The sequence below is a fragment of the Bombus fervidus genome, chromosome 4 (assembly GCF_041682495.2).
Source record: "Bombus fervidus isolate BK054 chromosome 4, iyBomFerv1, whole genome shotgun sequence".
Lineage (NCBI taxonomy): Eukaryota > Metazoa > Arthropoda > Insecta > Hymenoptera > Apidae > Bombus > Bombus fervidus.
In genome coordinates, this window is record NC_091520.1 from 12081986 (window position 1) to 12105790 (window position 23805).

General features: G+C 38.3%; 1 protein-coding gene across 2 annotated transcripts in view; it reads left to right on the forward strand.

Annotated features, from left to right (window-relative positions):
• Sfl (N-deacetylase and N-sulfotransferase sfl) overlaps positions 1-23805 on the forward strand; it is a 371012-nt gene that overhangs the window by 293269 nt on the left and 53938 nt on the right. For both annotated transcript variants that reach the window (XM_072002119.1, XM_072002118.1), the window contains one exon: positions 21442-21639. In XM_072002119.1, the coding sequence (XP_071858220.1) occupies positions 21442-21639 (198 nt within the window). The remainder of the gene's footprint in view (positions 1-21441; positions 21640-23805) is intronic.

Consider the following 23805-nt stretch of genomic DNA (forward strand, 5'->3'; position numbering starts at 1 on the left):
AACTATATGATTGTCTAAGTAGATATCTGTTTTTGATAAGAGCATTGGTTACAAGAATGGACTATTCGATCTGACTACTATGCTGGTTTTATTTTAAAACGTAAAGGTACGATGGTTAAAAAAGCTTTGTGAATTATGTGACCGTCCTCGGCTGGAAGTTTTCTCCAAAGGTGGAAACTATATGCAAATCTTCTGATCATCATCAACCCTCCTTCAATCTTTACTGGATTATAAGCGAAGAGCAAGAACGTAGGTTGAATTATTTAATTACCACAGCGTATTATTAACACGAACATTGTCAAGATTTTATTTCATATAAACAGCATTAGAAGAAGTACAAACGTGTCAATTACTAAATAATCATTTCCACAAATTTTCTGAGAACTGTAAAGATACTCGAATGAAGGCTCAGAACTGTCATAATCGAAACGACAGTACCTGATTGTTCTTGATCGCGGCGACTCGGTTGATCCGCCGTTTAAAGGGCGAAAAGCGTTCTCAATGTACGCTCAGATGTTGTCCTAAGCTTCTTTTCTGCGACGCTGCAAGCGGATTACCGTCGAAAAGAATTATCCGACTGATCTCCGTGAAACCTTGCACGCTGCTGCAACCGTCTCGTCCGCGCTTTCTAAGCGGACACCACCGTGTAATCTTTAAGCGACGTAGGGATCGGTAAACAGCGAAATAAATTAACGAGATAAAGCGATGCTTCTACTTGCCGCGATTCCCTTTAACGACACCACGCGTCCGCCGCGATTTTATCGTCGATCTTCTGCTTCTTCGTGTTCCTCTCTTCAAGAGTTTAGCTTGCAGAGGGATGGTCATTGGCTGAATTGAGCCGGCATTATCTCCATAGTTTTCTTGTTTGGATATAGCGAACATTTTTTACTGGTTCTTAAATGTTCAAAGATTAGCAAAATATTCGCCAGTCTTTTCAAAATACTCGTTCAGATTATTAGAAACAGTGGATTCTGAAGTTTCGATTTCTTAAAGTCCACCTTTCCCTCGAAACTCAAATCTTTTTCTTTCTCCAGACAAAGTTCTTTCGAAGCACAAATGATCACGATCGCTCGTAAAAGTGAATTCTTTGGTATCTTTTATCTTAGCTTAACTCGATAGATTATTCTTGCTCAGAGTAGAATTCAAGATTCTTAATCTATTAATTAATTCTTAATCTATTTCTTCGAGTTAGGAACCTATTGAAAGATGCTACGCTAGTTGCTTATCTCGTGACGTTTTTCGTTTCAAAACTTGCAGGATGTCTACAGCTAATTCAAATAAATAATACAACTAAAGATCGTAACTCTGTCGAACGTATTCTCAAAGATACTTCAGAAACGACACCTTCAGCTCAGGAGGATATCTTCGCTTTGCATCTCGTCCACGACTCGTCGAGATAAAAAAAAGAAAGAATCTGTCACGTTTTCGTTGCATTAGGCGGTCCATAGATGAAGATTAAGGAGGAACGCGACGTGGAATCTTGCCGGGCAAATTTCAGCAGCTGTGGTACGTCATTAGAGGTATTTCCGCCTAATTGTTTCATCGTGCAGCATCCAGATCCCCCGCTGGACCGTTTGTCTGTCTGTTTCCCGCGTTCAGGGCAACAGTAGCCCCAGCGGGACGTCTTCGAGAGCTCAGAAATTGCGACCGTTCCAGCGTGCCGCGCCCTTTGATGACGTATTAATTGGCCCAACTTTGATACATCTCGCAGAACCGCGGCGTTAATAATGTTTCCAACCGTTGAATCTCGCCATGGCGAGCGAATCGGACTTGGATCGAGCCGTGTGCCGGATTTGACAGCCGTGGGATCGCATTTTCGCTTGAAAATCATCAAACCGATTGTCTCTCCCTCCAGATTCAGCCAACGATTAATTTTCTTTGACGTTACGATTGGCCTAGTGACATCTTATTTTTTCAGTTGATTAATGATACCTTATATTTGAAAACCGGAAAAGAGTATTGGACAGGTGCGTATCAAACGTCGTTTTCTGGGATAAAATTTTAATTGCAAGAATTATTTCTTGGTGGTATAGTATATTTGATAATGGTAATAATCTTTATGTCGTTCGATATACTTTCTCATCGTCTATTTTGTTTCGTCGTTCTAAATGTTGTAAGAATTATCAATCTTGGAATTTAGGAAGTGATGAAGCTGTTATAATTTCTTCGTTTGTAAGTCTCTTTGAAGTAATTTACCCACTACAAACTTTCCTACGTGCAACGGGAAAAAAGTCTTTAACGTTCTCCACGTGTAATAGATTTACGCTGTCAGAAACAGTCGTTGCACTTCTCATTAATTCAAGTTCACATAAAAGAATATAGTTCTGAAAAAATAATTTTATTATAAATCTGAGAACAAATGGAGGATCAGGAAATGATTAATTTCGGAAGGGAAAATTCACCGAAGCGCCGTAAATAATAAATGATGAATATTAAGATTACTTTGAAACGTTAAAAAGTAATTTTGAAAAGGATAATTCTTCGATAATCCAGCGCTCTTGATTAATATTCAAAGCAATTATTCATCAAAATCTAGGATTTAGAAGATTTAGAAATTGAAGGGAATTTTATCAACTGTCGAACTGTCGAATTTCATTCGTACCAACGTTCGCCATTCGACGTTCCAGGAAAATCTTCACACGAGTCTACCCAACTAAACGAATATAAGCGATGGTTAAGTGACTGAATTAGAGACGAAAGATTGCGGCCATTTCTTTCTGTTAAGTGCTCGTAAGGCTGATATATGGAAGTCCATAAACAAACGGTGTAGAATCCAGAACGGTCGTTGGTGAGTTTTGGTGCAGCTGCCAAATGTAATTGAAAGAAATAAACGTTGCAGCAAAATGCTGCCGCTTCGTTACACGCTCTCACCCTGTCACCTCATAAGCAGTTGCTTCGTTTCGACTTTTTCTACCGCGTCAATTGTATTAAATCGTACCTTTGAGAGAACCGAGGAATAATAACAGCAAGATCATTAATTTTCACATCGTTCCAGATTCAAATTAAGATTATCGAATTGTTTAGATGATTCGTGACCAAATTTAAAAAGAAAATCAACGCCACTCTATTTTCATAGAATTAAAATTTGATTGAATAACTCGTCAAATTTTCTTTTCCTTTTTCGCTTTTTCTTAATTTCGCTAAATACATCGGTACAAGATTAGATTGATCGTCAGAAAAATACTACAAACCTAAAATGTAGTTACTGGCATTCTAAAAGTAGAGACGTCATACTGCGATAATTGTGCCATTTATAATTCGTAACGCGTTATAACACATACGTATCGACGCAGCGTCGTTTCTCAATTAAATATTTTACAATTTAACAAGGAAAAGTTGTAATAAAAGGGGAACATGCAAACGAAAGTTCTACCGGGACGATAGAATGGTATGTAAGTAAGATAAACAGCGGCAGATAAATGGTCCATAACCGGCACGGCACGGCGCACACCACTCTCAACTTTAGTTCGTATCTACGGTACACCATGCTTCGTTAAAATCAATGTATAGCGACTGTAAAATTTCTAAGTCATATAGACCGAACATATCATGAACTGTTCGATGTTACAGAAGATTGGCACCGTAATTTATTCTACCATCTATTGTAATCTACATGTTACAGCATAGAAATTTCACGTTTGTTAAAATCAATATCTCGACGATGCTTGTGCACAGCACTGCGCAGAATTTGAGTTCAATCGACTATTATGGGTAGTCGAAAGCTATAGAAGATCGACACCATAGTCTACCTTACTATAAGCCGTTCAATGGTGACTTTTCAGACAGGAAATTGGTGTCTATAGAGAAGAGGATTCGAAGCAGTTTCTGTCGGATGACTATTCTTGGATCTCAATTCACAGGCAATCCAATGAATACTCCTTTGAGTATTTCTTCTTCATTGTACTCGTCTTATGCTGTATTTGACAAGATTCTTCGCTATACGTCCAGCAATTTATTTGTACATCGAGTTCAAAGTGAAATTAAATTAATCGATGATAGAACTTCTTTCTTAGCGTAGCATTCTTGGCCAGATTATTTATTTATTCTCAAACATCAATTAAGCGAACACGGATCTGTTCGCAGCATTTCAGCAAAATCAACGCGCAACGGTTCGTTTATAATAACTTGGAAAGAATAATTTGCAAAACATTTCGCATTGCTGCGAATTTTGTTATTAGAATTGATGTTCTAGATATGAATGATAAGTATTCGATGACTATTTGGTCAAATCATATTGTACAGCAACAAGATTCTAAATTCCTAAAATCTATGAAATACTCTTTGTCTGTAATAAATGGCTACAAAAAGTATCTCTACAATTACTATAGGATTTACATGCTAATTAATTGAAATCAAAGTATATTAAATTTGATATCATTTAACAGTAACAAAAACCAGTACGTGACACATAGGAAAACCATTAGAGCTGAACAAAATATCGAGCCAATACAATTCTACGAAAGCATCGACGAGTCGTAGCATCACCGAATGATCGATCACCTCGAGATCGGCCCCTTTTCTCAATAAATTGATAGATTTTCACGCTCGAACTCGTCGGGTCGATATTTCACTCTCTTCTCAGCGGAAGTCTCGTCGCGACCTATCCACCCGTAGACTCTTCATTCTTCTCAGCAACTGCGTTTCGTCGCGTTCGTTTCCGACGTGTCCGCACAATTCTCGCGACCGGAACCACCGCATCGTTTCTCGAGAAACGTGACCGACGTTGGCAGCCGACAAATTGCACCGAAGCTTTTTCCTCAACACTTATCTCAAAATCCTCTTCAACGGTGGAGAAAAGGGCGAAGAAAAAACAGAAGAACGGTGGAAAGATCAAATCATCGTGTAACCAGCAATCGACCAGGATAGTTAGAAGGGTTGATAAGGGATGAAAGAGCAGCGGGAAGAGGTTAATATCCGGCAATTTACCGATGTCCAGTGAAACTGATTTCGAGGCGGCGGGAATTACTTTGTGGTGCTGCCTTATAGTGAGGCACTTGAATGAAGATTTGTGAGATAAAGATTTAAAAAAATGCATATAACGCGCAATTTCTTCCTGAAAAGTAATATCAGATGATGAGTAAAAGTCAATCTATCGAATCTTTGTTAGTATTTTCTCTACTTGCTGGCTCAGTTCAAGTATCTCGAATATTTATTTCTCTGTTTAATCATTCACGGTGACGTCGTACAGAGACCATTTATTCTCCTTTTCCTTTCGTCAGATATTGCGCTGACATTTAGCAAAGAACAGAGTTTTTGTGTAACTCGAAGAATTTTTCTTCGGATAAGCGTGGTCGGAAATTTATTTTTCATTTTCCAAGTCGCAATTACGAATGGATTTCACCGAAAAAGACGAAGAACACCCGGTACAACAGTTTGTAGCATAAAAGAATTATATAGCAACAAGCAAGAGGAAAGTTTCGTTGGAGATATATTAGTGGACGCGTCAGCCTTTTTGTTTTATTTAAATATATACGTTTATTATACTAGAAAAGAAAAATTATAGCAATAGATGTATAGTAAAGCGAATTAACCACAAACGTACCTAGAAAGATTCGTTGTTATAGTCGAGATAATTCTTAAATCTATAGCTCAAGATCGAACATTTGGATCTTCATCTAGTTGCTAAACTAAATTTTTATTTTTACGAGTGTGCGTAATATATAAAATTAGATAAAATTTCCGAAGAAAACTTATAAAGTTTGCTCGTAAAACGAAATCTCTACTTACATTTCATTTGTTCAGTTTCATTTGTAAAAAATATTCGCAGTCTGCTAATAATTTACGTATTCTACACTGAATATTCTGTAACATACAATATAATATTCTATACAGCGTGATTTAAATAATTGATAGCCTGCAGTGGATTTTCAGTGTATCTATAAATACATCTTATAATATTTAATTTAGTGTAGTTAATAAATAGTAGTAGATAATATAGTCATTGCATAAGCAGTATAGCGATGAATACGTATCTTTGTCAATAGGTAAGGAATATATAAAGAGAATATATAGGGGAAACAGAGAGAGAGAGAGAGAGAGACATAATGGGCCAGAGATGAAATAGAAGTGGAGTAACAGCCAGGTCAATTGTTGTATCTGTAAAGACATAATCGAACGAATGCTTATGAGACTTATCCTGAGTGAAAATCCCCTTGGTAGCGAATGTAGTAGAACTACCACAAGTTCAGAACTTCTCTTCCATCTACGATCTCTCAGTTATGTTCTCTGTGGTTCCATCGAGCACGTTCTCGATTTCTTCGACTTCGAACCCCCTTTTTCGTTCGTCCGCGGTGACCTGCCTCCAGGGTGCAGTACTCACCGTTTATGCCACTACAGGAAAGTCTTGCTTCTCATCGTGACTCGAGAATTGAAGTCGGTTCCTGGTATATATGTATGTATATAGAAGTCAGTTCCTCGTGATACTTACTCCTTGGAGGACGAGGTGGTTTCACGATGGGGTGGTTCGAATAGAGCGAGAGTGGAGCCACGTTTTCTTATGGAATATTTCAATCCTGCAGAATGGATCGTGTTTCGATTCGAAATATATTAAATTCGCTTTCTGTGGGGCGTCGGATTTTACGTTGTAGTTTAAATTGAGTCACTGTATTGTGCTTTGAATACTTGCTGATTGCGTTATTTTGAAAGGGGAGGATCATGCGCGATTATGATTGTTCTATTTGTCGATTGGAAATTACGAGAAATTAAAACAGGAAATAAAAGAGAGAAACAAGTGGAAGAAGTGAAAGATGAAAATAAATAGAACGTACCTTGAAATCCTAATCCAACTCAATTACAACGACATAAAATGAACTAATGAATAAAATGAACAAAGGGAAATCAAGAAACCATACCATGATATGAACAAACTCTGCAATCAAAAAGCTATACGATTTTGCCTTGAATTGCCAAAATTACTTTTCCCTAAACTAAAAATAACGATAATGATGGAAAGCAAAGTACAGAAATGGTAAAATATTATACAACGGAAATGATAAAGTAATTTTACTAACCAAAAAAGATATTCAAGATTCTGGATTATGGTGGACATTGCTCGTTCACCGTTGCGAGAGTCTCTTTTGTTCGGCGACATTAACGCTCGGGATGGAAGCCGCGCCGGGACCGACAAATTCTACGGGGTCATTATCGATTAAGCCTGTGCAAATAGTCAAGTAATTCGACTAGCCGATCAAATGCCGTAATCCAATAACTCGAGCCACTGGTGTATACGAAAATGCGTCGATCGGGAGCCGCGGAGTTGCCAACCGAATTACCGTTGCGCGGAATTGCTACCGTTTCGATGTCGAGAGAGCGATAGCAGAGAGAAAGAGAGAGAGATAGAGATAGAGAGAGAGAGAGATAGAATGCTCAACAAAAGATCGAATTAACCTCGGTGTGCCTAAATTGTCGACTAGCTGGAATTACCGCGTTGGACCAAGGGAACCAGTCATTTTCGGCTCGATCGTGGATTATCACCGCAAGTCAAGCGCTTTCCAGGCTCTGAACCCGAAAACATCCGCCCTAGGGCTTCGATGGATTTCACTGGGGGGTTTCAGCTCTCGATGACGAATTTCCATCCAATAGTTGCTTAACGTATCGTATTTCGTGGATTTCGCAGTGTCGAGAGGTGTCAAAGAGTAAATTTAAATGGAATTTTATTTTGTTTGGAGAACAGACAGAATATTTGCCTAAGAGGAGGAATTTTTATGGTGTGATCTATTTTTGTAATAGAGCTTTTATCATCTTTTTTTTCAATATAATAGAATACGATAGAATTCTATAATAAAATTTATAATCAAAATTGCTACTTTTCTGTTGTTTTACATCTGCTAATATCGCTATATTATATTATGCTGTGTTACAGTTAATATCGCAAAATTTGGAAATTAAATAAAATTTCTTTCATGGAAATTAGCCGAAGAATGGCTACGGTGAAATATTTCATTGAGAAATAAATACAAAATTCCCCGATTCGAATTACCGTTCCAAACACAAAGCGCTCAAACTTCCACTTGCAGCATCCAAAACGCACCATTCACGTATACACATCTCCACTATAAAATATCTCACATATTCAAAATAAAGCTAAAAATACCTTTTGCCATTCCGAACATACCGAGAGAAAGAGAGAGAGAAATTAATGAGGTTTTGATCTACGAGTATCGCGTGTAGTTGCAGCAAAATCGCCAGATTTATTCCACCATTCTGCATCGAAATCCAGAGAACGCTGTAGTCGTTGGAAAGAAGTCCAGCCAGGGTTTTATCGCACCTGGCGCCGCTGAGCTGTGGACTCGCGTGCGTTGCCATCGTTTGCAGGATCCTGCAGCTAGAAGCTCGCAACCAGTCGGCGTACGTTTTCTGTCGAACAGCTATCGACACTAGATAAAAAAAAAAAAAAAACAGAAAAAGAGAGAGAAAGAAAGAAAGAATGAAGGGAAAAGCACGAGTACTGGTCTAACGAAAAAACGGATACAGCGGGTGGATTCGAGGATGGGTGGGTATGCTCGCGGTACTTCCGGTAATTTGCCAGGAGAGCATTGTTGGCGAAACTTTTTTACATCCGAAGAGTGGAAAAACTTTCGTAATTCCGCCGGCGATACCGTTCGTGAGTGGAGGACGAAAGACGATGCTTGTTAAAAGCGTTCCTCGATCGCGTTTTATGCGCCCTTCAATCGAGAATAGATGCTACCATGTCGATTTTACTACCATTTTTACCGTAAGTGTGCTCCGGGCTGTAAGGTGTGCGCTTCCATTTATTCACGAATATTATATTAACTATTACTTCTCTCATTTCCACGTATCCAGCAATCTCATTAAATCAACAAGTGACACTTCGAAATTCGTGCATCACAAGCGTAAGAACTTTGCAGAGTTTAGCATCAAGTGGAACTCCTCGAGTTCCCTAAATTCGAAACATTACAATTGCTCCACGGCTGCAAACTCTACTACAAGGCCAGTACTCCCAAACTACTCCCGAAGGACCTTGAATACCAATTAGAGATAAAGCGGTTTGTAACTATGAACACGCAATATCTGCGAGAAAAATGAAAAAATAATCTCTTTAACCTGATGCATTCTGAAAATTCAAGTTGCAGCGATAAACAACCGCTTCTACCAGTTTTTCCACGAGTACGATTCCCAAGAGCAAGGGGTTAAGCATCGCAGAAACGTTCTTGCCGCGGTTTTAAAGGCGAACGAATTGCGTATCGCGTTTCGTGACGGTAACAGTATATCTTTGCGCGGAAGTTCGTTCACCCTCGCGCGTATGCGCGCCTCGGCCTCTTTCAGACGCAGAAAACAACGCGTGCCAATGTGATGCGGCTGATAGAAGCGGGAATTCGCGTATGGGACGCTCGTAAAAACCGCGGACAACGATGAGACTGGAATAATACGGTTTCGGACCAACCGCAGTAAACGCAGAATAGAAACGAGAAATAGAGACTTTACGACGGTACCCGTTGTGTTCGCTGTCCATCGACGTCCGTGCCAAACGACTTTGGGAAGCTCGCAAGCCTGATGGGATTGCGAATACGCTTATTATCGTGGTTCCGCGTATGGAGATTTTCAGCTGCATGTTTTATTTCGCTTTTATTCGTTGGTTTACCTTCGTTATTGGTTATGGAGAATTTATTGGATGTTGAGCGCGATTGAAGCTGAGATATTCGAGTGATTTTGATCGGTTTTCGAGTACATGAAAATTGCTCTCTAACTATGAACTATTAAAAGTTTCAAGCTTTTCAGTATGCTCCACTTACTTTACGGTTATTCGAGCTGTAATATATCGTGATACGCATACACGTTGTTATATGGTTTGTTAAAAAGGTATATCGTACAGTTTATTATATAGAATTTTTTAAAATTTATTTATGACACACTTAAAAATTTTGCGAATACAATAATTTTCCTCGTTTAATCCAATTCCGCGATATTACAACTATGCGCAATAATCCTGGTAACGTTATACATGTATGAAACCGAGGAAACGTATACACGAGCTCTGATAATAATCAGTTAAAGCAGATCGTGCTTGATAGAGTGTGCTGAGAAATACAATTTTATTATTTACATTCTACAGCTTTTTACATTTAGCATTCGATATCTCGTATAGTTTTGCATATTACATAGGATCTCTACGCTCTTCTACATTTCAATCTCCCATAAATGATTAAACGTTTAATAATCACTTTGATCCTCGTCCTCTTGACGAAAGAGGATTCCCTCGGCACGCTCTGTATCATCGCGTTTACCATTTACGACGAACCAGGAAAAGGGATATAGGGAGTGGACGATTAATCATTCGAATTATCCAATGATGCACACGTGTGTGGCGTAGAAGTAAGGCCACGGCAAGCGTATTTTCCATGTGCATGCTTTCTCGTTAGAGCCACGAGAATTTCTCGGGCCGGGACACGATGCTAATGGATCCTAATCGGTACTTTCCGCGCGGAACGTTTTGCCCCGTGTAACCTGAGCGGAGAATGTCGTCACCGTGCAACGAGGCTGGCCCCTTGCATCGCAGTTGCGTGCGTTTCAAAGCTAAAACAGCCTCGTGGAATCCAGACTCCGTCTGTTTCAGCCAGCGTCAATTGCTCGAAATTAAGCTGGATTCGTCGTTCGTCAACCTCAGTTTAATGTAAAGAATTTTGAAAGTTTAGTATCGAGGAAATGTTCACTATGAAACAGTGTATCGCAAATGTAGGGTAGAATTGTTCGATACATTAGAGCTCTCTATAATAATAAAAAAGGAACAAATACGGCTACATTTTGATGCAATGTGCAAGGTGACGGATACCACGAGCAGCGTGTCTTTTCGATTTTTTATAGAGCATCAACAGAGAAACGTAACGATAGCAGCGGTTTCCGCGCGAAACCGCAGGAAATTGGAAAAAGAATTTTTGGCAAACTTGGCTACTTCCTCGCCGATTTCGATGATTTTGAAATATTTTGTAAAGTTTAACATTTTGAATGAGCTTAGTTTTCCAGCTGAATTTAGGAATCAAAAATATATATTGTATTCAATTTTCCATCTACAAGTTACTAGATTATATATCATTTAATGAATTAATTCGTTGAGTGTCATAACCGTTTATGTAAGAATTAAAGTATTTAACTCTTAACTGCTATTGCGACGAATCTCTCCTATCTTAGACGAAACTCCCCTAGTTGTCCTAATTGTCGTTCTCATGACGTATAACGAACCTTATAATAGCAATTTATAACCTCAGATTAGAATTATTCGTTATGATTATGGGTTAAATATTCAATGATATTTCATTGACCGAAGTATAAATTGAAGCAACGAAGAGTAGGAATCCTGAGATTCACACATGTTGGCAAAGCGTATCACAAATTCCTTGAATGTCAGGGTAAATACCGAAGAAACCTTTTGATGCTTGCAATTAGTCAAGTCCAGACGTGCAAACCACTCTCGTTTTACCGACCATCCGCAGCAGCCATCATATTCTATCAAGCTCCGTAGACCCACTTATGTACGCCACTTCAGCAAACCAGTTTAAGAAACTCCAGTTTAGACATAATTCATACTCAACACCGCCGTCTTCCATTAATTTGAGAGGCGGATAGTCGACGGTGAAGCTCGGTTCCAAGCTCTATAAATAACCTGGCAACTCCTATTTCTTTTTCTGTAACATTGCTTCGCGGAAAGCCAAAGAAAATCGCCAGGCCTCGAACAACAACAGGCTGTACTGTACATCTTCAGGCAAATATGCACATTCGACAAAGATTCTATCGAATCTGGCAACCCGTGTTAAAATTGGTCTCGCGAATTTTTATGTTTTCAGAAGGTCTGAGAAAGATAAGAATGTTGAGAGGAAAAGAAGAAAGAAAAAACAGAATTGGAATGTAAAATTCAGTGCAACAAATAAAGACAAAAATATTTAAAAGATATATAGACAGTGTGCATACCTATGTCATAAGAAACGTAATGTAATATAAAAATACACGATGATTTTTAGAAAGTTTCAGCCGTTTTGCAAGCTTGAAATTTGCTGTTCAACCTAAATATCTGATATAACTATGTAACAACTCTCCTCGCCCTTCCCATCCCTCAGCTTTTCACTTATTAAATATATTAGTTTCACGGTAGAGAAAGTTAAGGGTGCCCATAACGACAAACACGGAAACAACAGGACGTCTAATAAAGGCGGTCCTCGAGAAGCAATTTTAGATTACGGAGGGACGCCATTGTCGCCTATCGACAGCCGATTAAATTACATCGAGTATTGCTTGGAACGTGGCGTAGAGCGAGGGTGCGTCGTAGATCGCGTCGAGTTACCGCCTCATATAACAACGCCTCCGTACTTTTCGTGCGGATAATCGAATTACTCTTCAGCCAGTTTGCCCTGATATCAATCCCCCGTTCGCCGTTTCCTTTTTCTCGTTTCTACGAATCTATATACCGAGCCAGGCTTGGCTCTCTTACCATCTCGATGAAACACCTCGTTTTCGACGGGCTGACTCGCCTCTAAACGCATCAATAGAAACGAAGCCGCGTCGATTTTACGCGCGTTCGCCTTCCAGGAGTAATATTAAATCGGGGAATATACATACATTTGGCGGAGCTTCTGTTTGGCTGAGTTTGCGCATGAATTCCCGATTGAATTCGAGAGGGTGGCAAACGGGCGGCAAAGGAAAATGATGCTTCCATACAGTCGGGGTAGTTTCTTTCAAAGTTCTACGATTTGAAACTTTTATTTCACCGGAATGTATTTTGCGGTTTGCATTGAATTTTTATCCAGGTTATATTTAGAATGTTAATCTTCTATTGGTGAACTATACTTTAGGGTAAGTGAGGGATTGTGACAAGTACGATAGGTAACTGATTCAATGTACTGAAGCAAGAAGAAAAATTCGTATAACATATGTCTGATACGATCTTGTTTTCGAGTTACTGCTTATTTTGCGTGATGCTAGACATTGCTTAGATCAACGATTTTTTAAAATCTCTCGTTTGTTAAACGTCAGTTGGCAATGTTGAAACTCTTCATCAACGCGACGATCAAAGTTGCAGACGAATTCGTGTAAGTTGTTCGAACAAGTTCGACTGTCTACGCGATGCATTCGCATGCTTCTATCGAAGCTGGACCTGGTCGAGCAATTTCTCTGAAGACAGGGAAGCAACTATTACAACACAAATGTTTATTTGAACTTTTCTTCCTATTTTAATGTGCTGAATCAGCTCCAGCCGTATTTCCAATATGTTGTCGTCGTCCTGGATGGAATTTCTCCTTGAGTCTCTCGTGGAAAGAACTTCTACGTTCGTTGGAAATATTTCTTTCAAATAATCAACTTCGTCGATGATTATACGTTGCGATTATACTTCTTGAAAATCATGGTAGTTTTTTTAATAGTTCGATGTTTAATTAAAACTTCTAATTAATAACGTATGACATTCGAATAATTCTGTGGACTCTATTGAAATTTCGCTGTTGAATTTCTTTGAAAGCAATTTCTATTTTTATCCAAAAACGTGTTGAACATTGCACTTTAATAGATGGTTGTACAATATAGCAGAGACATTGATAAACATTCCAGAATTTGTTGGATTTTTTGGAAGCCCGAAACAGTAAGGAAATTGCGCTTGGCCATAAACGACCCAGTTCGCCAACAGAGGGTTAATATTGGCATGTGTTTGTCAGAGCGCAGGCAGAAATATTGTTACCCCTTTTATGACGTGTTATGTGTTTCGTATTAATACTTTGTTGTTTAATATTTCGCCATGCTTTTCACAGTCACGACTCCCTTTTACAATAGCTAAATAAAAAATGGAGAAAATCGCGAATTCCAACGTACTGATATTCTACACAGAACATTGGAATAAGTAAATGCTGAAAATTCAACTATCAGAGAAACTGTTTATAAAAATAATTGCAGATAATTCGAAATAATTGTAAAAATATAAATATAAAACAGTCCAAAGAATAAACATTCGAATATGCCAATCCACAGGCTTCGACGTATTACTTATCGGTAGATACGTTCTTCTTCGGACGATCTTACCCTACGGAAAGACGCATGGTGAATGTGTTAGAAACGCACGAACGCGTTCCGCGGCAGAGAAGAGCGGACCAGAAGAAAATTTCCCGTTCGCTGGTTACTTCGCTCGGTAATTATTGACAAGGGGCTGCAAAGTTAACGAGAAACGCGAGTAAGCCGGCGGAAACTCTTACCGGAGATTTACAAGGATGTTGATGCAACTCTGGAGGCAGGTATTTCGTTGATGTACCACCTTAAGTAATCATACTATCGAGGTCGATGTTGTTAACTAAAGCGTTGAATTCCGCGACGTACACATTGAATAATTCCAGTCATACATTGTAAGTACATGATCATCAAGAAACCATGGCTATTCACCATTAGCACTCGAAGGTCAGTTGTTCTTCGAATTTCTTCCCGCGTGATGATCAAAGTTTGAAGTTCGCTGTGGGTCACGTAGAATTTTCTAATGTTTCACTGTATTTTTTCGTTGCTTATTTTAAGTAGAATAATCGGGCGACTTTCAAACTTCTTCTTGAATAATGGTCACAGTATAAATGCTATGGTACTACTATCAAACAAGTTGTTTGTAATAATTGGTAATTCTTCTTCTTCCTCGTTGATATCAGAGAAGATAATAAACCACAAATTCTTTTTCTCGAAATTCATTGGACCGAGCATTACTAAACACGAATTACGTATAATATCCCTGCATTTTTTTATTCGGTACACTGTCACGGTAATAGAATGGCTACCAAAAGATCTTTCGTCGATAGGTTAACATTAGTTTATCAGCAATTGTCAAACAACAGAGATTTCGAATTCCGCCTTCTAAACAACAAAAGATTAAGATTCGATTGAAAATACCTGCCAGTTCGTTCATGGAAATACCCAAACACAGTTAGTTATCGAATACCTCGGTCCATCCTCTCTTTAAAATAATTCTTCGTTAAAAATTGCACATGAAGAGGAATAGCTGGAGGCAGCGAACAGCGAAAGGGAGAAAGCAAACGGCTCGACTCGAGGTAATATCAAGGTAATATCAATTACGGGTAGAAAGCAGGAGCGATCGATCATCGACGATAATAAAGAGCTTCCGCCATGGTGGAACGCCGGCAGAAAAGCGAGCGCGTGTCCCATTTAACGAATATTCGTATCATAACGCGTCAACCAATACGCTTTAACGATTCTTCTCCGTTCAAACTATCTCGAATATATTTTGAGAATTCGAATTTCCCGCGTTTGTCTACCGCTTGATCGCGACACAGTTATCGTAAATTCGTATTAAGTATATCCACCAGGTCCAGCCGATGGAAACGTGGAATTTAGGTCAGATGGCATCCTCTAATAAGCCTGCAACGCTAATAGGCTTACTCGCTAGGTACAGCCACACCGTGATGCACGATAGGATGAGGTTCTCCGTATCTCTCGAACCAGATTAGTGGCCTATTCGAAAGCTTACACGTGAACCACGCGCGTGGATCTTTCCGGATATGAAGCTGAGTCTCGAGCTTTTACGGGTTACCTGCTTCTCTTTAATCGAGTTTAAGTCGCATCGCTGCCGTCTATCAAACTTGTGGCGCCATGGGGGTTTAAGGATTCTCTTATTGATTCTCCTGTGCGTATACCGCTTTTCATACACTTAGATTGTAGTATACTTGTTTCATTCTTGCTTGGATATAAATGCGAGGAATTAAGTTAGTGACTGAAGTTTAATTTATGATATTGGTGAATTTTATTAGTGAATTAGTGGATGATAAAAATGTCAAAGTGTAGAAATTATGAATTATGGATGTCTATCGTACAGTGTTGTAATTATCGAAGCGATCCGCTCTTCTTTCATAGAGTTTAAGTCACGCTGCTGGTGTTTGACGAAATATTTTTCTCTTGTATATTTGAGACTGATTTTCGTTTGAATTAGTGAAGAATAGAGTTGGTAGCGAAAGAGTATGATTTTAGAAAATATCTTGGCAGTAATTAATACTCGGTGGTAATTCAATCGAGCAGAAGGCAAAGATATTCATTTGTGGCTTGAAATCTTCAGAACATAATGATAAATTATTTAACTGACGATTTTAACGGATGTCCAACGTTTACGTTTCGAATATTAGTGGATTGGAAAGCTTGTTTGAGATAAAATTAGTGAGGATTGTACGAGTAACGAGTACTTTAGCTACCTTCTTGGTAATGCTACCTATTCATAGAAACACGCGGTGCAAGTGTAATGTTACAGTAGTAGTTGTCTAGTTTCATGTAATTCTGCATTTAACATAGAACGCTTACCAGCAAGATTAAAGGACGCGGTAGTAAAACGTGTAACAGATGTGCAACTAAGTGTGATGTTACACAAGTTTCGGAAACAATCGTACGAAACCTTTTAAACTATTCAAACGTTAGAGAAAATTATTTAATTTTTCCAATGCCTATTAAAACAGCGAAATGGCGTTGAAAGATACTTAATGTTAACTTATTTTCTATAAGCATCACCCACGATTTTATCATCTAAATTACCAAATGCAAACTGGAACGAACTACTTCAAAACCAAATTTTATGAAATAAAATATTTTTCATCGAATTTAATTTATTTAAATAAACGGGAAATTCTCTTTAACGTGAAAAGGTATACAACAAACACATATAGACGCGTGTAGACGCGTATACTTTATGCGTTGAAGTCCTAAATCCTTGGATAGTAGAGAACTAAAAATCTACCTAATTGTAAATGTTATCACTTAATCGCGTATTCTATTTATGGTATTGATGTGTTCGAATTTGGAAGTGAGAGTGTCCACGCAAAGAAACTTTGATGATGTGATAAAACACGGTGGTGTATGGAAGTTGACAAACTTCAAGAGCTCAATGCAGTTTACGTAATCGTTAAAAATTTTGTATAGAAAAATTGCACTTGCGACAGATCTTCTGATAACGAGTGGCTAGAAGTTAAATTCAATTATCATTGGTTTATATTCCTGGCCTTTTATTTATAACGGTTGGCCAGTTTTGTAAGATAGATATCGTATAAATTAATGCTGCATTCTTCCAAGTTCGCTGCAATGTTTGACTAAACAAGATTGCCAGATTAATGAGCCATATTTCATACGAAGAAGGAAGAGTGATTTATGTCGTAGGATTACAGTTCATGAGTCTCTGTCAGTGCAGCTGCGTTTCAAGAATCCAAGAATTCTGGATGAAGTGGTTACAATATTTGTAATGTGAGCGTATTATTAATTGTTAGCGTATTGTCAATAATAACTCCAAGATTCCGAATTTTAGTTACGACGTTAAACTTAATATCAAATAATTTATAAGTGTATTTTTTATACCATGCGGAAATCTTACTAAAACACATTTAGTTAGGTCAAGTTCCATCAGATTATTACTACGCTCCAAGATTCCAGTCTTAAGACGTCTGATTGGAGATAAAATATTGTTTCATAGATGAAAAGAAAAATTCTATATATTAAAAAAATCAATGTTTCATAAATGAACAAATTTTCATGGCAATATATTTCATATTCTACGTTTAAAAAGCTATGGATAGAGACTATTCGGTAGAAATTCAACGTAGGATTAATACTCGTATTTTTACATGATAGTAGTGGCACCTGATAGAAGCGTGTATCGAACGACGTCGCATAAAAGGGCGTTCTATAATTTCCCGGGCAAGAAGTGCCTCAAGTATTTCAAATATTCGAAGTTCACGACGCCCTGAATGCTGGCCGCGAAGTGTACGCCGCATACTTTCCGCGGCGTTTCTCCTTTCAAGGGAAAACTTGTGCGGAAAGTTCGCGGGGCTGCGGGGCCGAGTGCTGTACCGCACAAAAGATTCGATTTGAATTTCATACCGGCGATTATGGATGTAGATTTCGCCGGTGGCGATTCGATTCCATTCTGGACCGCTCGGAAGTCCGGACGATTCTCGCGTTTCCGTTTAATGGCGCGGAACTCGAGACGCCAAAGACTCGTTTCTTTTTTATTTTGAAATTTTTAAGTAATCGGAGTGTATAAATTATTGCATTGCAACACGTAATTCTTGGCAAATATGATTTCCTTTTATTCTAAAAATTGAAAGTAATCCAAGTATTTGAATTAAGATTTCTTGCGTTCCTGCTATCAGATGTGTAGCGGCACACGAGTCAACGAAAGATTCGAATCGAGAGAGACTCATATTGTTATGCCTTGTCAACCGCAGTTACATTTGAACATTTTACAATACACCGGTCGATATAAATAGACGAACGTGCTCTCTAGGACGAATCATTATAGCGAGTCATACAGTCGAATAGAGAGCGTAGAGTTGAACGGTAGCATTGAGCGAGCGACGATTACGACCTGCATACACTATCTGTGTACTTGTATTTAAAGTGAGTTTAATATATACCAACTATTACAATTTTATCAGTCGTCTATTTCATAAACCAACACGCATAATAATATACACCTTAGACGTATAATAAAAATGGACAAAAATAGATATACTTCCTACCTTTTAAAGGAACATTAATAGTTGTATCACTTATGATGTATGATGAAATTTAAGGTACGACATTTATAATACGTATTTGTATAGAACAACCTTCTCTTGCTGCATATAGTGACCAACAGATAAAATGGAGAGATAGTAGAACTAGCCTACAAGGATGAAAGGAAACAATCGTCGGCCGTTTGGCATTTATTCTATAACATTTATTACGTTGCTTCCTTGTTTCTCCTATTAAGTAGAGAACCAAGAAACGTATTGGTGTAAAGATCGGCCATTTACTATTTTCTATAAAATAATATTCTCCGTTTATCGCTGCACAAAATTAATTACAATTCTCAAAATATCTAAGTACTATGCTATGATTTTTAAACCTCAGTATGCGACATCTTAACCAAGTGTCTCTCGAGCTACACTGCCGATGGGTTAACAAGAACCTTCGCATCTTAGAATCCCCTCACCTATTAACCGATGTTAATTCTCGCAACTATAGGGTGCAAGGGCACGATGCATTATGCGGGGTGGAATTAGCACGTCATCGGGCGCGAGACTTCGTCCGATAAACCATTGACCATCGACCCTTTCGCCACAAAGTCACAGTCGAGTCGAGAGTGATCGATAAACCGGACCTCCGGCATTACGAGGCAAACAGCGCGATATTACGCCACCGGTCACGTACATCAAGACGAGTTTTGTCGGGCAAATTGCGAACGGAAATAGGCGTGCTGTGTTTCACCGTTAAGCTCGAAACAGCGTCGCACAAACACACAGAGAAAGAGAGAGAGAGAGAGAGAGAGAAGAGAGGAGAGCTTTTCGTTCTCGACTCGTTCGTCGCGATTTAAAGTGTTTCGTGTCGCGAGACTGGGCACGGAAAATTTGTTACGTTCGTTCGTTTCATTTCATCGACGACCGACATTAATGTAAAAACGGTGTATCCTCGCTGGCTGAACGGCTGACCAGAGTCGAACAACATGTTTCCGCGATAATTCTGGCGTATGGGATGCTGTATCGTGGATAAGCAGAAACTTCCGGCGGAATTTAGTGCTTCGAATCGATGGAAGATTTGTAATTCGGATGCAAAAGTTTATATATTTATGGGACATAGGATGAATGGTACGTGTTACAGGTAAATATAAGTTATTTGAAACAGAGTTGTTGTTGTAATATCGAGAAGTTGAGTCTATTTAGGTTCTTTAGTTGTGTTTCCTGAAGATATGAATTTGCATAGATATTAAAAATTCATATTCTTAACTATATTTCTGTAGCACCTCGAGACTTGGAATTTATGCAGCCATATTTTAGAGTACTTTAAATTTTGTTTTATCTACTAGTCGCTGTTGAATTGTATTAGCGCACTGTTGATACCGAGTAATGTATCGAGGACAAGCACCTATTAATTTCTAGATTTCCGATTAAAGTGGGAAGCTACAATCAACTGTAATTTTGGTCTTCGTAATCAAATAAAATCCTGATCATAGTTAAGTAGAATTTAATCCATTTATCAACGTTAATCTCATTTGAGGATGATGATAGAATATCGGATAAAGGATTAAATCTCGTGGTACTGTTTGATCGATATATACCGTTATAGTGATGAACCTTTTAATACCAATCTTAATTACACGGAATTAAGTGTGTTGCAATAAATTAATTGTCTATAAAATCCAATAGATATTTCGTTCCTCGGTGATAAAAATCCTTTATAGTTTTAATTTCTTCGTCGCTGAATAAATCCAATTTTCTTTTACTATATGCCGTAAACTATTTTTCGATTCAATCTCGTCTTTTCTATTTTCCATTACGTTTTCAACGAATTTTCCAACTCGACGGAAGTTTAATCCCTCAAAGAGATCCAAACATTATGAACTGATTTACATACTAAAATTTAAAAAGATCTGGCGATCCCGATGATCTTTTAAAGCATATCAGAAACGGATGGTTCCATCTATGCGATTGATGAAATCTGGATTAAGGGTGAAAAGGAGTACTTTGAAGACGAAAGGCTGAAAAGGGCGCATTTCTCAAAAGCTTCCAGTTACTCAGGCTTCGGTAACGATCAATCCCGATGAAGGAATTCTTTCATCGTTCTCCACGAAACGAATCTTCTCTGTCGGCCTCTTTGAGACACAGACGGATTATCGGTAATCGTAAAAATGCCGCGCGATTCATGCCAAGTGGAGCAATCCGGCCGCTTTTGTGCGACACAACTAACACGACGACATTATCTCGTCCACTGGTCTTCTTTATCCTCGTTACGCGAAGAAAAAATGGCTCGTTCCTCGAGCGGAACGCTCGATAATGAGGCGTTCGTGCTAAATATAGTGGAATTTTGAAAAAAAAAGAAAAAAAAACAACTGGGCTCCATTGTTGAGATAAATTTATAAGAAACACGTATTATATTATGTTTTAGTGTACTCTTTATTTTATAAATTTATATATTATTGTAATGTTACCAAGGATTTCGTCGAACTTGGTATACATAGTGTGTAACAGAACGCGTGGGAATAGTTCGGAAGCTGATTGTAGAATTTAAAAACAATGAAAAAGATTCCTATAAACGTATGTTCCATCTGTCACATATTGAAAATGTTGAAATACTAAGGTTCGGATCTGAGTCTTCTCAACAAATTCGGGAAACATCAAATTTGCCTCGAAATGCAAGGTGGTCACTCTGAACATCTTCCGCAAAATCAAAACAGAAAATTTGTTAGATCTCGTAAACGAAGACAGATGGAGCATATATTTAAACTTTTTCATTGTTTTTTGATGATTGATTAACCCCGAAATGGATCGTGTTCTGTTACACCCTGTATGTTGATGGTCCAGATATTACAGGCAAACTAAGTTATTAACCCCCTATATTAATTTTTAACAACGAGTAAGTTAATACCCATTATTCTGAACATGTTTAGCCACGGAAGATCTTACATTGATCAACTGTAACTGAAAATGTTCTATCTTGTTTCAGTCTGATTCGTCGAGATACTAGACCAGAGCCGGCAATCAGGTGTTCGACGTTGAGAGGAGCAACGAGATTGCCCTCGGCGCCGGATCATCGTAGCGAGGCTCGTTTGAGGACGGATCCAAAAGTTTTGGTCTTCGTAGAAACGCTATATTCCATGCTAGGCAAGAACATAGCTGAACTACTCGTCTCCAATCGAATCAAGTGAGTACGACGAATCTTTCGTCTCAAACATCTGAAAATCTGGTAGATTGGAGATCACAGCGGTGTACGTAAAGATATTGAGAGTTTAAATTCACTCGACTAGTTCAACTTTCAACAATTTCGAAATTAATCGAGTTCTAACTATAGTCTCTGTCATGGTACAAGATATAATCGATTCTTTGTAATAATAAATGTAGAAGAATGTCTGTTTTATAAAAGCTAGCGATAGATTGATTTACACCGCTATGATTCTTAGCCATTTGAAACGTATTTCAGTTTTGCATGCAATCGGAGCTTCTATAACATCGATACTTTTTGATTAACAAGGAAATATCAGGGAAACAAGGGGAATATGGAGTAACTCCATTAAAACCGAACGATATTTTCCGATAGACAGTTTCCCTGGTTGTCGCGGTAGAAGTTTTTACTAGCAAAATTCATTGATATGCCGAGTGAGATACGCTTGTTTTCCATCCGAGTAAAGGATCGCAGACGCTTCGTCGCGGTTGGGAAAACTTTATCTCGTTAGCGTTTCGCACGAGAAACGAGGCAATTTTTCCCCCATGTTTCAGTAGAAAGGATATTGTTCGTATCCTAATAGACTTCGTTATCTCTCTGATGGTGATCTCCATTATTTTCTTTTTTTTTTGTTTTTTACCTTTCCTTTCTCTGCGATAATTAAAGACACTCGCGCACGTATTTATCGTTCGCGAGTACATTATGTGACTATTATCGAGGATTGCGAGCTTGCGACAAACAGAGTACAGTTTGTATCAAGAGAATGAGAAAAGTAGGGAATTTTACTGTTAACGAGCCTGGTTAAACTCGTTCTAGTTAATCGAGACAAAATGGCACGCTAAGTAGCCGCGTGCTTAAAGATCCTTGATCTTAACTCGATTTAATTCGCGTTTAAGATGTTCTGCAGCCTGTTCGCGTGTTGTCTTGCCATTATTTAAACTCCTTCGTACTAGCGGCAACTTTAAACGACAGCAAGGTTGTACTTTAATTTTTATATTTATTTATCTGGTCATTTTGAGAATTAGTTGTGGATGTAATTACGTGGAGCAATAATACGTTATATGAAAGCACGTTATTATTACGCATTATACGATAGCTGACGCGATCAATCTCATCACAAGCTATAAAATTGAATTTATTTTTAGAATAAAATTGAAACGAGAAATCGGTACATATATATATACTGATACTATATAGGTAGTTATCATACTAACAAGAACTAAATTATATTTCCTCCGGTAAGAAATTTTTTAAGAAGAAAAACGAGTTTTGATCGGAAATAACCTAATGGGCGTAGCAGAATTTATTATTGATAGAATCGCCTCTTTTTTATACAAACAAAGCTTCCGAATCCAAAAAATCTGGATAATTTCTATTGGAAGAAACTACAAATAAAAGAAACCACCCCCTAAAAGTCGACCTCTATCAACCACTCGCGGTGGTTCGGAAAAAAATTACAGAGAAGGTGCAGCAAGGGGTGAATTTAACGCCATGAAAGCCCTTAATACGAACCGAGTTAACAGAGGCCTTGAGCCAGAACCAGTTCACCAGATTCTTGGATAATCGTGCAATAACGGCCGGCTAATGCAACATGATGGCAAGCCAAGCCTCGATGACATCGAGAAATTACCATGAACACGACCAGTTCGCTACACGAATACCGTAGATGGATTATTTAGCAACTTTTTTTATTAGAAAACGTATTAAAACGAAATACGTATCTAATGTATATTTATTAAAATAAATATACCTAATAATATTTCCAGAAGATATTCGATCGTCTGTATTAGAAGTCTCGGACTACTATGAACTTTTCTTTCACATCTTAATCTCAATCTATGTAAATATTCCATTATACTTCGCTATGTATTATAAGTACGCGATTTCCTAAATTATGCTCATCCAATTGAATTACCCTAAAACATTAGCTGGTCATACGCTTTTCTTTCACGCCGCAGTCTCAAACACTCGATTCTTCCGTGCATCGTTAACGGTTACTACTCGATGATTCTACCAAGCAATAAAGAACGTAATTCTCTAAATTCGATCCAAAAGACGCGAAAGAATACTAAAATATAACGAAACCACTCGCGAGATCTCCTTTCCTAATATTGTCGCCGCCCCGAAAGTACAGAAAATTACATAATA